Source organism: Oncorhynchus clarkii, chromosome 12 (genome assembly GCF_045791955.1).
Source record: "Oncorhynchus clarkii lewisi isolate Uvic-CL-2024 chromosome 12, UVic_Ocla_1.0, whole genome shotgun sequence".
NCBI classification, from domain to species: Eukaryota; Metazoa; Chordata; class Actinopteri; order Salmoniformes; family Salmonidae; genus Oncorhynchus; species Oncorhynchus clarkii.
In genome coordinates, this window is record NC_092158.1 from 38,723,631 (window position 1) to 38,738,809 (window position 15,179).

At 40.6% G+C, this 15,179-nt stretch overlaps 1 protein-coding gene across 2 annotated transcripts in view; it reads right to left on the reverse strand.

The window, feature by feature from the left end:
- Nucleotides 1–14,831, reverse strand: part of LOC139422021 (SKA complex subunit 2) — a 28,213-nt gene extending 13,382 nt beyond the window's left edge. For both annotated transcript variants that reach the window (XR_011635697.1, XM_071173164.1), the window contains exon 1: nt 14,751–14,831. Coding sequence is in view for 1 of the 2 variants with exons in the window: in XM_071173164.1 (XP_071029265.1) it covers nt 14,751–14,783 (33 nt within the window). In the remaining variant the exon portion in view is untranslated. The remainder of the gene's footprint in view (nt 1–14,750) is intronic.
- Between the last annotated feature and the right edge of the window lie 348 nt (nt 14,832–15,179).

A 15,179-nucleotide genomic window follows, 5' to 3' on the forward strand; every position in this document is an offset into this window, starting at 1 on the left:
TCCGAATGCAGTGTGTGTGTCTATGTACAGTTGAAGTCGGAACTTTACATACACCTTAGCCAAATACATTTAAAGTCAGGTTTTCACAATTCCTGAAATTTAAGCCTAGTAAAAATCCCTGTCTTAGGCCAGTTAGAATCGCCACTTTATTTTAAGAATGTGAAATGTCAGAATAATAGTAGAGAAAAATATATTTCAGCTTTTATTTCATCACAATCCCAGTGGGTCAGAAGTTTACATACACTCAATTAGTATTTGGTAGAATTGCCTTTAAAATATTTAATTTGGGTCAAATGTTATCGGTAGCTTTCCACAAGCTTCCCACAATAGATGCATTTTGGCCCATTCATCCTGACAGAGCTGGTGTAACTGAGTCAGGTTTGTAGGCCTCCTTGCTCACACACGCTTTTTCAGTTCTGCCCACAAATTTTCTATAATATTGAGGTCAGGGCTTTGTGATGGCCACTGCAATACCTTGACTTTGTTGTCCTTACTTTGGAAGTATGCTTGGAGTCATTGTCCATTTGGAAAACCCATTTGCGACCAAGCTTTAACTTCCTGACTGATGCCTTGAGATGTTTATTCAATATATTTACATAATTGACTTGCCTCATGATGACATCTATTTTGTGAAGTGCACCAGTCCCTCCTGCAGCAAAGCACCCCCACAACATGATGCTGCCACCCCCGTGCTTCACGGTTGGGATGGTATTCTTCAGCTTGCAAGCCTCCCCCTTTTTCCTCCAAACATAACGATGGTCATTATGGCCAAACAGTTCTATTTTTGTTTCATCAGACCAGAGGACATTTCTCAAAAAAGTACAATCTTTGTCCCCATGTGCAGATGCAAACCCATAGTCTGTCTTTTTTATGGCGGTTTTGGAGCAGTGGCTTCTTCCTTGCTGAGCGGCCTTTCAAGTTGTCGATATAGGACTTTGGATATATAGGACTGTGGATATAGATACTTTTGTACCTGTTTCCTCCAGCATCTTCACAAGGTCCTTTGCTGTTGTTCTGGGATTGATTTACACTTTTCGAACCAAAGTGTCTCTTGGAGACAGAACGTGTCTCCTTATTGAGCGGTATGATGGCTGCGTGGTCCCATGGTGTTTATACTTGCATACTATTGTTTGTACAGATGAACATGGTACCTTCAGGTGTTTGGAAATTGCTCCCAAGGATGAACCAGACTTATGGAGGTCTACACATGTTTTTCTGAGGTCTTGGCTGATTTATTTTCATTTCTCCATGATGTTAAGCAAATATGCACTGAGTTTGAAGGTAGGCCTTGAAATACATCCACAGGTACACCTCCAATTGACTCAAATGATGTCTGGAATTTTCCAAGCTGTTTAAAAGGCACAGTCAATTTAGTGTATGTAAACTTCTGACCCACTGGAATTGTGATACAGTGAATTATAAGTCAAATAATCTGTCTGTAAACAATTGTTGGGAAAATTACTTGTGTCATGCACAAAGTAGATGTCCTAACCGACTTGCCAAAACTATAGTTTGTTAACTAGAAATGTGTGGAGTGGTTGAAAAACAAGTTAATGACTCCAACCTAAGTGTATGTAAACTTCCGACTTCAACTGTATCTCAATCTTAAACGGAGAGATTTTGATGGGAATTCTTTGTATTATGTTACATAGATTGACGCACCGGAGCCTCAATAGACGCTTGGGGTTTTTAATTTTTTGGTTGACAAGATTAGCAAAAACTTAGACATGACATGCAAGCAACAAACACTGAGCCTTCATGCATAACGGGCCAAATAATGAAAGACTGTAGCAATAAATTCCACAAAGCTAGTGTGGAAGAGTTGAAAAAAATATTGCCATCGATAAAAAGGACAAACCACCTGGAACCGACAACCTGGATGGTAAATTACTGAGATTGTGGGAGCTGTTATGTTAGATTTCAGTGGAGCATAACATATTGCTGAAAAAACATAGGTGTTATGGATTAACATCCTCTGCTTTATCATGGATGGACAGTTACCTATTCAATCGAACAGAGGGTTTTCTTTAATGGAACCCTCTAATGAAAATTCGGTGCAGAGTGGTGTGCCGCAGGGCAGCTGGCTTGGACCATTATTGTTTTCTGTGTTTACTAATAACCTTCCACTGACCTTGAATAAAGCCTGTGTCTATGTACGCTGACAACTTCACAGTATACACGTCAGCTGCAACAGTAAAATAAGTAACTGACACTCAATATAGATCTCCAGTCAGTTTTATAATCGGTAACTAGCAATAGGCTGGTGCTAAATATCTAAAAAAACTAAAAAGCATAATTTTTAGGACAAATCCCTCGCTTAACCCTAAACCTCATCTGGATCTATTCTTGAATTGAGCAAGTTGAAGACACTAAACTGCTGGGTGTCACCCTAGATAGCACAGAATCATGGTCAAAACATATAGACTCAATGGTTACTAAAATCGGAAGAGGTCTCTCCATGATAACGTGTTGCTCTGCTTTCTTGATATTTCAGCTACAGGTCGTACAGGCCCTAGTTTTGTTGCACCTGGACTACTGTCCAGTTGTGTGGTCAGGTGCAGCAAGGAAGGACATAGGCAAATTGTAGTTGGTCCGAAACAAAGCAGCACATATTGCACTTAGATGTACACGGAAGGGGTATGTCAATATCTCCTGGCTCAAAGTTGAGGAGAGATTGACTGTCACTATTGATCTTTGTGCGAGGTGTTGAGGGTACCGAACTGTCTGTTCAAGCAGTCGACACTCATCAGTATCACACAAGACACCACAAGTTCTCAACGGGATTAAGGTCTGGGGGGTTTCCTGGCCATGGACCTGAAATACCGATGTTTTGTTCCCCGAGCCACTTAGTTATCACTTTTGCCTTATGGAAATGTGCTCCATCATGCTGGAAAAGGCATTGTTCGTCACCAAACTGTTCCTGGATGGTTGGGAGAAGTTGCTCTTGGAGGATGTGTTGGTACCATTCTTTATTCATGCCTGTGTTCCTAGGAAAAATTGTGAGTGCACCCACTCCCTTGGCTGAGAAGCAACCCCACACATGAATGGTCTCAGGATGCTTTACTGTTGGCATGACACAGGACTGATGGTAGCGCTCACCTTGTCTTCTCCGGACAAGCTTTTTTCCAGATGCACCAAACAATCAGAAAGAGGATTCATCAGAGAAAATGACTTCACCCCAGTCCTCAGCAGTCCAATCCCTGTACCTTTTGCAGAATATCAGTTGTCCCTGATGTTTTTCCTGGAGAGAAGTGGCTTCTTTGCTGCCCTTCTTGACACCAGGCCATCCTCCAGAAGTCTTTGCCTCACTGTGCGTGCAGATGCACTAACACCTGCCTGCTGCCATTCCTGAGTAAGCTCTGTACTGGTAACTGCTCTCCTTGAAGTTCTTGATGATCCGATAAAATGGTTGATTTAGGTGCAATCTTACTGGCAGCAATATCCTTTCCTGTGAAGTCCTTTTTGTGCAAAGCAATGATGACGGCACATGTTTCCTTGCAGGTAACCATGGTTGACAGAGGAAGAACAATGATTCCAAGCACCAGCCTCCTTTTGAAGCTTCCAGTCTGTTATTCAAACTCAATCAGCATGACAGAGTGAACTCCAGCTCTGTCCTTGTCAACACTCACATCTGTGTTAACGAGAGAATCACTGACATGATGCCAGCTGGTCCTTCTGTGACAGAGCTGAAATGCAGTGGAAATGTTTTTTGGGGATTCAGTTCATTTGCATGGCAAAGAGGGACTTTGCAATTAATTGCAATTCATCTGATCACTCTTCATAACATTCTGGAGTATATGCAAATTGCCATCACACAAACTGAGGCAGCAGACTTGAAAATTCATATTCTCAAAAATGTTGGCCACGTCTGTAGTGCTATGTATAATTTATGCATATTATGTATTTTATTTGTTATGTTGTTTCCTGTTTGGACCCCAAGAAGAATAGCCGCTGCCTCGGCTGCAGTTAATTGCTGCAGCCGAGTGGCTGCAGATAGTGGCTAATATTTAATACAATATGATAGAAATCGTTTTTTTTTTTTTAAATGTAATTAAAAAGTCTGGGCGGTAAGGGGGAAACTCCCCTCATCCACCACCACCTGGGTTATGCACAGCAACCTTTTTTTGTGGCAGAATGCTCACCATACAAAGTGGAGAGGAGTGATATATGCCAATTAGGAATGAGGGGGATGATTAGGTGGCCATGATGGAATAGGCCAGGTTGGGAATTTAGCCGTGACACCGGGGTTAACACCCCTACTCTTATGATAAGTGCCATGTGATATTTAGTGAGGACACCCGTTTAACATCTCATCAGAAAAACAGCACCCTACGCAGAGCAATGGTCCCCTTCACTGCCCTGGGATCTACTTAGACCAGAGGGAAGAATGCCTTTCCAGCAGCATCTGGTCTCCCATATAATTATGTAAAATATATGCAACAAATTTTCCACTAACAGGTTTCTGTTCCAACGCACCACACACCCAATAAGCAACGCATAACTGCATACCGATTACCGACTTATCATCATGGTTTGCATTTTCAACACCACAATCAGGTAGAGTATGTCAAATCTCGACAAATAGAAAATACTCCCTACTCAGTATTAAAGGCTTGATTTGACAATCTCAGAATGTCATTAAACCTTCATGTTTAGTAACAGATGTCTCTTTCCATTAATAGGACGGCCGTTGCTCAGTTTGGATGCTGGAATTATAATCGAGTGGAATGGATGAGCGTGAGCAGATAGGCTGCTTCAAAAGTATCCTGTAGGCTAATCATATTAAAAGATTATGACTAGTTATGTTTATGCCTCACACAAAAAGGTAATACATTCTAAAAGTTAAATGACAAATATGTAGGCTATATTGAAGCATTCGGTTCTAGGTCAAGGCATAGCCTCTCGGGTCGGAAAGGAGGAAGAACGAGTATTAAGCATTCCTGAATAACTGGGCTTGCTGGGAGCATAGGCCACAGGACGACTTTAGAGAAGGATGATCACAACAGACAGCGCATCAGTATCACAAGTAAAAATACAGCCAGACTGTCCTGCTACTGTAACTTTCTATAATCTGTCGAGAGTAGACTCACAACTGATCCAAATGGAATGAAACATTAAAATAACAGGGCTTTTGGTAATTATTCAAATTACATTTTTACTGCAGTTTACAGGCTAGAGAATTGTACTCACTTGAAAACAATAATGCAATTTGTCATTGGATTTTGGTGTTGTAGGCTAGTCTAATTAGTATAATTGTATTGTCCCGAAAGAGCAATAGGGGAGCTTTTTAAACGACCTGTCTTCACTGTTCTTTCATGTGCAATGACGCACTTGGCCTCTCCGCTGCTCCTCCATCTTGTGGATGGATATACAGTGCATTCGGAAAGTATTCAGAACCCTTCCCCTTTTTCACATTCTTACATTACAGCATTATTCTAAAATTGATTAAATAAAAATCCTCCACAATTGACACACAATACCCAATAATGGCAACGCAAAAATACGTTTCGAAATGTTTGCAAATGTATAAACACAGAAACAACGTATTTACATAAGTATTCAGACCATTTGCTATGAGACTCGAAATTGAGCTCAAGTGCATCCTGTTTCCATTGAGTTTGCAAAAAGGCACCTAAAGGACTCTCAGACCATGAGAAACAAGATTCTCTGGTCTAATGAAACCAAGACTGAACTCTTTCGCCTGAATAACAAGCATCATGTCTGGAGGAAACCTGGCACCATCCCTACGGTGAAGCAGGGTGGTAGCAGCGGCAGGGACAGGGAGACGAAAGATGAATGGAGCAAAGTACAGAGAGATCCTTGATGAAAACCTGCTCCAGTGCGCTCAGCACCTCAGACTGGGGCGAAGGTTCACCTTCCAGCAGGATAACTGCCCTAAGCACACAGCCAAGACAATGCAGGAGTGGCTTCGGGACAAGTCTCTGAATGTCCTTGAGCGACCCAGCCAGAGCCCGGACTTGAACACATCTGAAGAACTGAAATTAGCTATGCAGCGATGCTCCCCATATAACCTGACAGAGATTGAGAGGATCTGCAGAAAAGAATGGGAGAAACTCCCCAAATACAGGTGTGCTTGTAGCGTCATACCCAAGAACACTCAAGGCTGTAATCGCTGCCAAAGGTGCTTTATAGTACTGAGTTACGGGCCTGAATACTTATGTAAATGTGATATTTCAGTTTGGTTTTTTTTCACCAAAAAATCTAAAAAACAGTTTTGCTTTGTCATTATGGGGTATTGTATGTAGATTGGGGGGGGGGGGGGGGGGGGGACCTATGTAATAGATTTAAGAACTGCAACAGTAAAGCAACAAAATGTGGAAAATGTCAAGGGGTCTGAATACTTTCCAAATGCACTGTATATTGAAAACTGTTAAAGATTTGTATGATTTTGTTTGTGGTATGACCGCTAGTTAACCTATTGCAGATCTGGACAAACGATCCACCTACCACTATGGATAGAGGGCAGGCTAGACAGTCGACTGGTAGACTACATTGACCCGTGGTATAGTAAGCGCTCAGAAAAGCGTAGTGCACAAGGGAAGTACCAAACCACCTCGATAATGGAGGAGCATACAAGTGGATGAAAAGATTTGGCTATATGGAAGACATAATAGTAAAACCTGCAAAATGGCAAATGTAAATCAGGGGGGAAAATAAAAAACGCACTACCCTCCTGTGCCAATTTTTTTTGTCAACGGATTACCTAGGTCTCATCAATTGCTCTTATCAATTTATAAATTACAGTGCATAGAGATTATTATTTCCCCAATAGACGTAACAGCAAAGCTGTTTTTTCAAATGGAACTGACAGGTTGGTCGACCTTATTCATGGTTTCCTTGCGTGTTAAGGTCGTGGAATTAAGACAAGATCAGAATATGGTGTTTCTGTGATCTCCACCCCAAATAAATAACTGGCTGACACATGAGTTGTCCCATGCTTAAGTTCAAGGTCAGAATACGTGCACAGAGAAAAGGGAATAAAGTTCAATTTAAGCGAGTAACTCCGGTCTGAATCCCCCCTTTGGTGAGGAGAGTGGCAGCTTTCGCCACTTTGTCCTACAGTTTTTGCGGCTTCCAAAAGTGGTCTTTGCTGCTTTCAGATGCTTTGACAATACTATTGCACTGCTAGCTGTCCAATACAGTAGTGCAATGAAGTCAGAGCACCTGCAAACAGCTTTGTTGAGCAAAGGTTCACACCTACACCTTACAAAACCTCCTTGGGAATAATCCCTGGCCAATGCCCTTTTAACATTGCACTGCTTTCATTACAGGGTCACCAGTAGGACAATATAAAAGGGGCACTGGACAGACAGACACAACATAATGGATTCCTCTTATCCTGTGTTATCAGTCCTGAAATAAAATTGGAGACATCCAACCTCCTGTCAAACTAGAGAAATAATTAACTACATGACAGAAACTTTAATTGGATTGGCTGAGCCAGATCAAGAAAAAATATTAATGGGTGAATCAAATATTTAGCTAATATTAACCAGGTGAAATTGTGTCACTTCTCTTGCGTTCATTGCACGCAGAGTCAGGGTATATGCAACAGTTTGGGCTGCCTGGCTCATTGAACTAATTTGCCAGACTTTTACGTAATTATGACATAACATTGAAGGTTGTGCAATGTAACAGGAATATTTAGACTGATGGATGCCACCCGTTAGATAAAATACAGAACGGTTCCGTATTTCACTGAAAGAATAAACGTCTTGTTTTCGAGAGGATAGTTTCCGGATTAGACCAAATTAATGACGTAAAGATTTGTATGATTTTGTTTGTGGTATGACCGCTAGTTAACCTATTGCAGATCTGGACAAACGATCCACCTACCACTATGGATAGAGGGCAGGCTAGACAGTCGACTGGTAGACTACATTGACCCGTGGTATAGTAAGCGCTCAGAAAAGCGTAGTGCACAAGGGAAGTACCAAACCACCTCGATAATGGAGGAGCATACAAGTGGATGAAAAGATTTGGCTATATGGAAGACATAATAGTAAAACCTGCAAAATTGCAAATGTAAATCAGGGGGGAAAATAAAAAACGCACTACCCTCCTGTGCCAATTTTTTTTGTCAACGGATTACCTAGGTCTCATCAATAGCTCTTATCAATTTATAAATTACAGTGCATAGAGATTATTATTTCCCCAATATAAATTTCTGTGTGTTATGTTATAATTAAGTCTATGATTTGATAGAGCAGTCTGACTGAGTGATGGTAGGCACCAGCAGGCTCATAAGCATTCATTCAAACCTTCAAGCCTATCAACTCCCGAGATTAGGCTGGTGTAACGATGTGTTGTGAAATGGCTAGCTAGTTAGCGGGGTGCGCGCTAATAGCGTTTCAAACGTCACTCGCTCTGAGACTTGGAGTAGTTGTTCCCCTTGCTCTGCATGGGTAACGCTGCTTCGAGGGTGGCTGTTGTCATTGTGTTCCTGGTTCGAGCCCAGGTAGGAGCGAGGAGAGGTACGGAAGCTATACTGTTACACTGGCAATACTAAAGTGCCAATAAGAACATCCAATAGTCAAAGGTATATGAAATACAAATCGTATAGAGAGAAATAGTCCTATAATAACTACAACCTAAAACTTCTTACCTGGGAATATTGAAGATTCATGTTAAAAGGAACCACCAGCTTTCATATGTTCATATGTTCTGAGCAAGGAACTTAAATGTTAGCTTTCTTACATGGCACATATTGCACTTTTACTTTCCTCTCCAAGACTTTGTTTTTGCATTATTTAAACCAAATTGAACATGTTTCATTATTTATTTGAGGCTAAATTGATTTTAAAATAAGTGTTCATTCAGTATTGTTGTAATTGTCATTATTACAAATACATTTTAAAAATCGTCCGATTAAATCGGCATTAGCTTTTTTGGTCCTCCAATAATCGGTATCGCCGTTGAAAAATCATAAAACGGTCAACCTCTACAGCCTACCCGCACTGAATTTGAGAGCTATTGGCTATAGCGCAACTGCCAAGACCAAAGCAGGCACGTTTGCTACTTAACACAAATGTTTGTGACAGAACTTATCGGTACAGTTGAAAATGTGAGGCAAATACATTGAACTTTAGATTTTTATTCTGTACATGAAAACTTAAGCAAAAAAATGTCCATGTGCACTACTTCACGCACTCATTTCTATCTGCTACAAGTCAGTTTAGCAGAAAAACCACTTAGCTAACTGGAACACAGGAGTGATGGTTGCTGATAATGACCCTCTAAAAATACTTGTTTAACAACTGACCCACAGATTTCAAGCTTCCGTTTAAGAGGTTCTCTCCACTATCCAAGAGGTATGATTGACCAATGAAGCAGGTGTTAATCATGGGCTTTGCTACACTGAAAGCAGCAGTTCACTACTCCATTGTCAAAATGTTTAGATCAGCAGACCTATATAAATATCTTTGGAAATACCATATAAGCATCATAATCTTTTTAAAACAATTCAATCGGTTTTCTTTTACCATATTTTGGACCAGAGTGAGGCTATCGCTCAATATCTTTAGTTTACTTGTCGATGCGATACCATACTGCATTCGGAAAACATTCAGGCCACTTGACTTTTTCCCCATTGCAACGTAACAGACATTTTCTAAATTGGATCAAACATTTTTTTTTGTGCTAATTTAATACAGAAGAAATTAAATGTAATATCACATTTACATAAGTATTCAGACCATTTACTAAATACAAAAAAAAAAAAAAAAAAATTGGGCAGTGATTTTAGTCTTTTTGGGTATGACGCCACAAGCTTGGCATTCCTGCATTTGGGGAATTTCTCTCATTCTTCTCTGCAGATCCTCTCAAGCACTGTCAGGTTGGATGGGAGCGTTGCTGCACAGCTATTCAGTACTCTCAAGAGATGTTCGATCGGGTTTAAGTCCGGGCTCTGGCTGGGCCACTCAAGGACATTCAGAGACTTGTCCCAAAACCACTCCTGCATTGTCTTGGCTGTGTGCTTAGGGTCATTGTCCTGTTAGAAGGTGAACCTTCGCCCCAGTCTGAGGTCCTAACCAGGTTTTCATCAAGTGTCTCTCTGTACTCTGCTCCGTTCATCTTTCCCTTGATCCGGACTAGTCTCCCAGTCCCTGCCGCTGAAAAACATCCCCACGGCATGATGCTGCCACCACCATGCTTCACCGTAGGGATAGTGCCAGATTTCATCCAGACGTGACGCTTGGCATTCAGGCGAAAGAGTTCAATCTTGGTTTCATCAGACCAGAGAATCTTATTTCTCATGGTCTGAGAGTCTTTAGGTGCCTTTTGGCGGGCTGTCATGTGCCTTTTACTGTGGAGTGGCTTCTGTCTGGCCACAAAGGCCTGATTTGTGGAGCACTGCAGAGATGGGAGAACATTCCAGAAGAACAATCATCTCCACAAAGGAACTCTGGAGCCCTCTCAGAGTGACCATTGGGTTCTTGGTCACATTCTCCCACAATTGCTGTTTGGCTGGGTGGCCAGATCTAGGAAGAGTTGGTGATTCCAGACTTTTCCATGTAAGAATGATGGAGGCCACTGTGTTCTTCGGGACCAGAATTTTTTTGGTACCCTTCCCCAGATCTGTACCTCGACACAATCCTGTCTCGGAGCTCTCCGGACAATTCCTTTGACCTCATATGGCTTGGTTTTTGCTCTGACATGCACTGTCAACTGTGAGACCTTGTATAGACAGGGTTGTGCCTTTCCAAATCATGTCCAATCAATTTAATTTACCATAAGTGGACTCCAAACAAGTTGTAGATACATCTAGAGGACGATCAATGGAAACAGGATGGACTTGAGCTCAATTTCAAGTATCCTAGCAAAGGATCTGAATACTTATGTAAATAAGATAGGGCTCAGTGGGGAAATTGGGGATGCCCTGCGTTGCTATCTATTGCCTAGGACAAAAAACAGCCAGGGTTTCACTAAATAAGCTATAAGTACATTTATTTTTATTGCATATTTAGGTCTAATTAAATTGACACGTTTGTTCATTTTCAATTCACTGGCACAGTGTAGAGTAGTTTAGCCATACTCATTGATAGCCTAATCTATACTTTAATATACTTGTGGTGAATTTACGAGGCATTGCGAGATACAAATCATAAAATATATAGGCCTAACCTATGCGCACAGTTCCAACTGTCTGCCTTCCCCCTCCTCTCTTCCTCGCTGGGTCGCCTGATCTATCTCTTCGCTATAAAAGATGCCAGTGTGTGTGTTCAGTCTTCAGTCTGTTGCATGTAAAATAGTTTACGGTAACCTAATCATAGATGGCCCCTACTTACTTTAGTGAACTTGCGAGACATTGCAAGCCAAGAAATTGCAAAATACAGCTTTTGATTACCGATGCACAGTTCTGACTGTGTGTCTGGTGGCTGACTTGCCTACCTACCTACCTAGGGGCTGTGCCCCTCCCCTCGCTCTTGCTAACCCAAGAGATTGTGTTCTCGGAAGTAGCCTACGTATACAACTCAGTATCCTTCGTTCCAAAAATACTGAATCTTAGGAGTCGAATCTTGACACCACTAATAGTCTCTATAAGCCAGAATGTTGAATAAAATAACATTTGAGGTTACTTTACCTGTTGTACATGCTGTTGGTCCTTTTGGTGGTAGGTGTAGATAGGGTCACAGGAAAGTGTTGTTTACCCACTTTCTGAGGACTGTGGGTTCTGACGTTTATTATCAATCTCGACTCTTTGCACGTGATGCACAATATGTAAACATGTAAACACGAATGTAACCGAAAGTAGTCTCCCGAAGCACGTTTTCTCGCAATCAGCTGGAAGTGTTTGCCGTTTGGTCTGTGGTTCATTTAGGCCAGGCCATACTGTGCAAGTGTTTGTCACTGTGCGAATTACATCAGTATTGAAAATAAAAACCTGGATGTACAAACTGATATGCAGACCAGTGTACTGAAAGTCAGGTTAATAACACTAGGTGCTGAGCGATTAGTTATTTTTGAAGTAGGTTTGGTTTGAGTCTTTAAAAAATTATCACGGTTTTCGATTTCCATTATTTTGGTTGAATGCTGTAACAGAATAAAGCAATTAATAATTCCCATGATGGTAGTGACTGCCCATGAATGCTTATCACTTATTAACCATATTTTATTCACAATACTTTAATAAAATATTTAAGTTGTTTATATTACATTTGTTTTACTTGATGGCTTTATTATTTAATTTCATGTCACCTTCTCATCTCTATTTTGTAGTTCTTCAAAGTAAATCAGGCAAACTTTTACAACTTCTGAATACTAACTATCATTCACTTTGATTGTGTATTTTCAGGTAGATACCTGGCAAAGCAATAGGTAGGTGCTCTCTATATTCCCTCATGATCATGCATTCTTCTCTTCCATAGCAGGCATAAAATAAACAGACCGGACAAGTAGATGTGCAAGGGATTTTGGTCAGTAACCATGTTTCCATCGACAGTAAAGACATACCGTATTTTTTATATTTTATTATCACAACAGATGTGATGGAAACCGGAAGTTTCGGTACAATTTTACAAATGCCAACAGAGAATTTGTTAATCGGACATGGTGGGATCTTTGTTTCGGTAAAATGTATTACGCGAGAAATGGCGGTTGCCTTTATATGCAAATACTGATATAATAACCATAATATTGACGCAAACCTGGAGACATGCAATGATATAGTGTCTGGTCGTCCCACTACAACTCAGGAAACTATGCAGTTTATTAGGCTACAGATGAAGTAAGTTATGACGAACTTCACAGGGTGTTGAAAGTGCACACTATGAAGTTGATGCTCCTTACCAATAATTATCAAAGGTCTTATTCTGGTGACAGAACACCCATGCATACCCCACAAGACATGCCACCAGAGGTCTCTTCACAGTCCCCAAATACGGAACAGACTATGAGAGGCACAAAGTACTAGAGCCATGACTACATGGAACTCTATTTCACATCAGGTAACTGATGCAAGCAGTAGAATCAGATTAAAAAAGCAGGTAAAAATATACACCTTACGGAATGGCGTGGACTGTGAAGTAACACAAACATAGGCACAGACACATGCATAAACACACACATGATAATATACACACACGTACATATGGATATGGCATTGTAGATATGTGGTAGTGGAGTATGGGCCTGAGGGCACACAGTGTGTTGTGAATTCTGTAATGTTTTTAAAATTGTATAACTGCCTTAACTTTGCCGGTCCCCAGGAAGAGTAGCTGTTGGCAATTGGGGATCGATAATAAATACATGATTGATGCTCTCGCTCTGTATCTGTGAGCTGTTGACTAGAGCACATGTGCCAAGACCAGAGTAGGCACCTTTGCTATTCAACAGTTTCTGACAAAACTACTGGTAGAGTTGAAAATGCGACAGAAACCAATTTTTATTTGGTACATGAAAGTGCACACAAAATGTAAGTTGTGTCATGCACCGAGTTCTCTGCAACAAGTCAGTTTGGTGGAAACACACCACTGGAGGGAAAACATGCATATTTTCTTCATGCAGACTTAAGAATACTTGCATGAAGAGCTGTAGCCAATTGGATGGAAACCTAGCTATTATAGTTAATTACCACATTTTGTTGCACTAAACTATGTAGAATATTGGCCTGTTGGAAACTACAACTTTCTACTACATTGCACAGTTCAGGCTGGATCGTATTTATCTATAGAGGAACTGTTCAATGTGTGCATTAAGCTCACAGAAAAAAAAATGCAAATCATTTAACCAAAAATAAAACATTTTGGATAAATCGCTCAGCACAAATAACATTTACTCTGTCGATATTGTCTCAATTTTCTAGCAGCAGAAGGACAAACTGCACAGACAACCAACCGGTAGAGCAAGTTTAAATGTAATTGTATTAAAACATTCTGGCTTGTATGGAACATTTACCTAATACTCTACATAAATGTCTCAGGACCTATATACCAATTTATTGTGTATTACAGCCTGATTAAATCAGACTAAGTGATACCACATTGAGATTCAACAAACTTTTGGCTGACTTTGAGTGTGTGAATAAAAGATTGAAATCTCATTGTTCAATGTCTCAACCAAATACTACCCAAATGTCCACGTTGAAATAACTTGGGGTGCCCAATCTGGCTAGTTTGTAACAGTTGCATACTGTACGTTTGATAAGGGCCGTGATTGGAACACCCACAAATGTTATCGTTGATCAGACATTGCAAACTCTCTCCTTTATCTTTCGATTGGCTAACAACGAATGTGTGTACAACTTTCAATTGATTGCGTGAAATTTCGCTTTTAAACATGAACGACCACGTACAACATGAACGACCACGTAAGACGAAGAGCGAGCGCGGGGACATCGTCTAATTTATGTCCTCTTTGCAGGCGCAGTCTGTCGTACTCATTGTGAAACGTGTGGCAAACAAGCCATCGAGATAGCTAACTACCTAAATAAACACTGAACATGGTCAACGTGACACAAGCGAACATTTTTTGCATTTTGGTTTTCATTGCAGAAAACACTTCGCTACAATGGTATGTTTTCGTGGTTCTTTTCCTGGAAATATTTTTTTCCTACGAAAATGGCAGATTTTTTTTATTTAGCTCCTCTCACTTTGCTAACGTTGCATTCCTATTTTTGACGCATTTCCTCAAATAGCTAATTGACCACAGAAAAGCCGCCTCGCATCTAAAGACTAGGAGCATAGGTTTACTTTCGCTGGTTTAGAAATTAAAGTGTTGTAAAAGCTTACCATCGCCTCCAGTTTATCAACTGCTGTCTCCATGTTGAGTAGTTTACGTTCCGTCTCCTTCTATGGTATTATGGCGGTCTGCAAACTAGCTATGGAGGTGCATGCCGCCACCTACCGTACGCTTGGTAAACTATAGCAAAAATATCCAATGTAGGAAAAACCGACATTATACAAAATAAAAACCAGACACATTAAACATCCCACTCCTTCAGTCATATTCAAATTCAAGTAACATCCCTACAGACTCAGGGGCCTGTGAGGGCAAAACATATTTTGACAGGATTTCTTGGAATGGCACGGCTGTAAACTCAGAATCCCAAAAAGCGTTCTGCTGCACTCACAATAATTAAAATGTTCTCTTATTTCTTCTTTCTTTGTGCTGTGCAGTTTATGACCATTGTAATAAATGCTACAACTGTAATATATCAG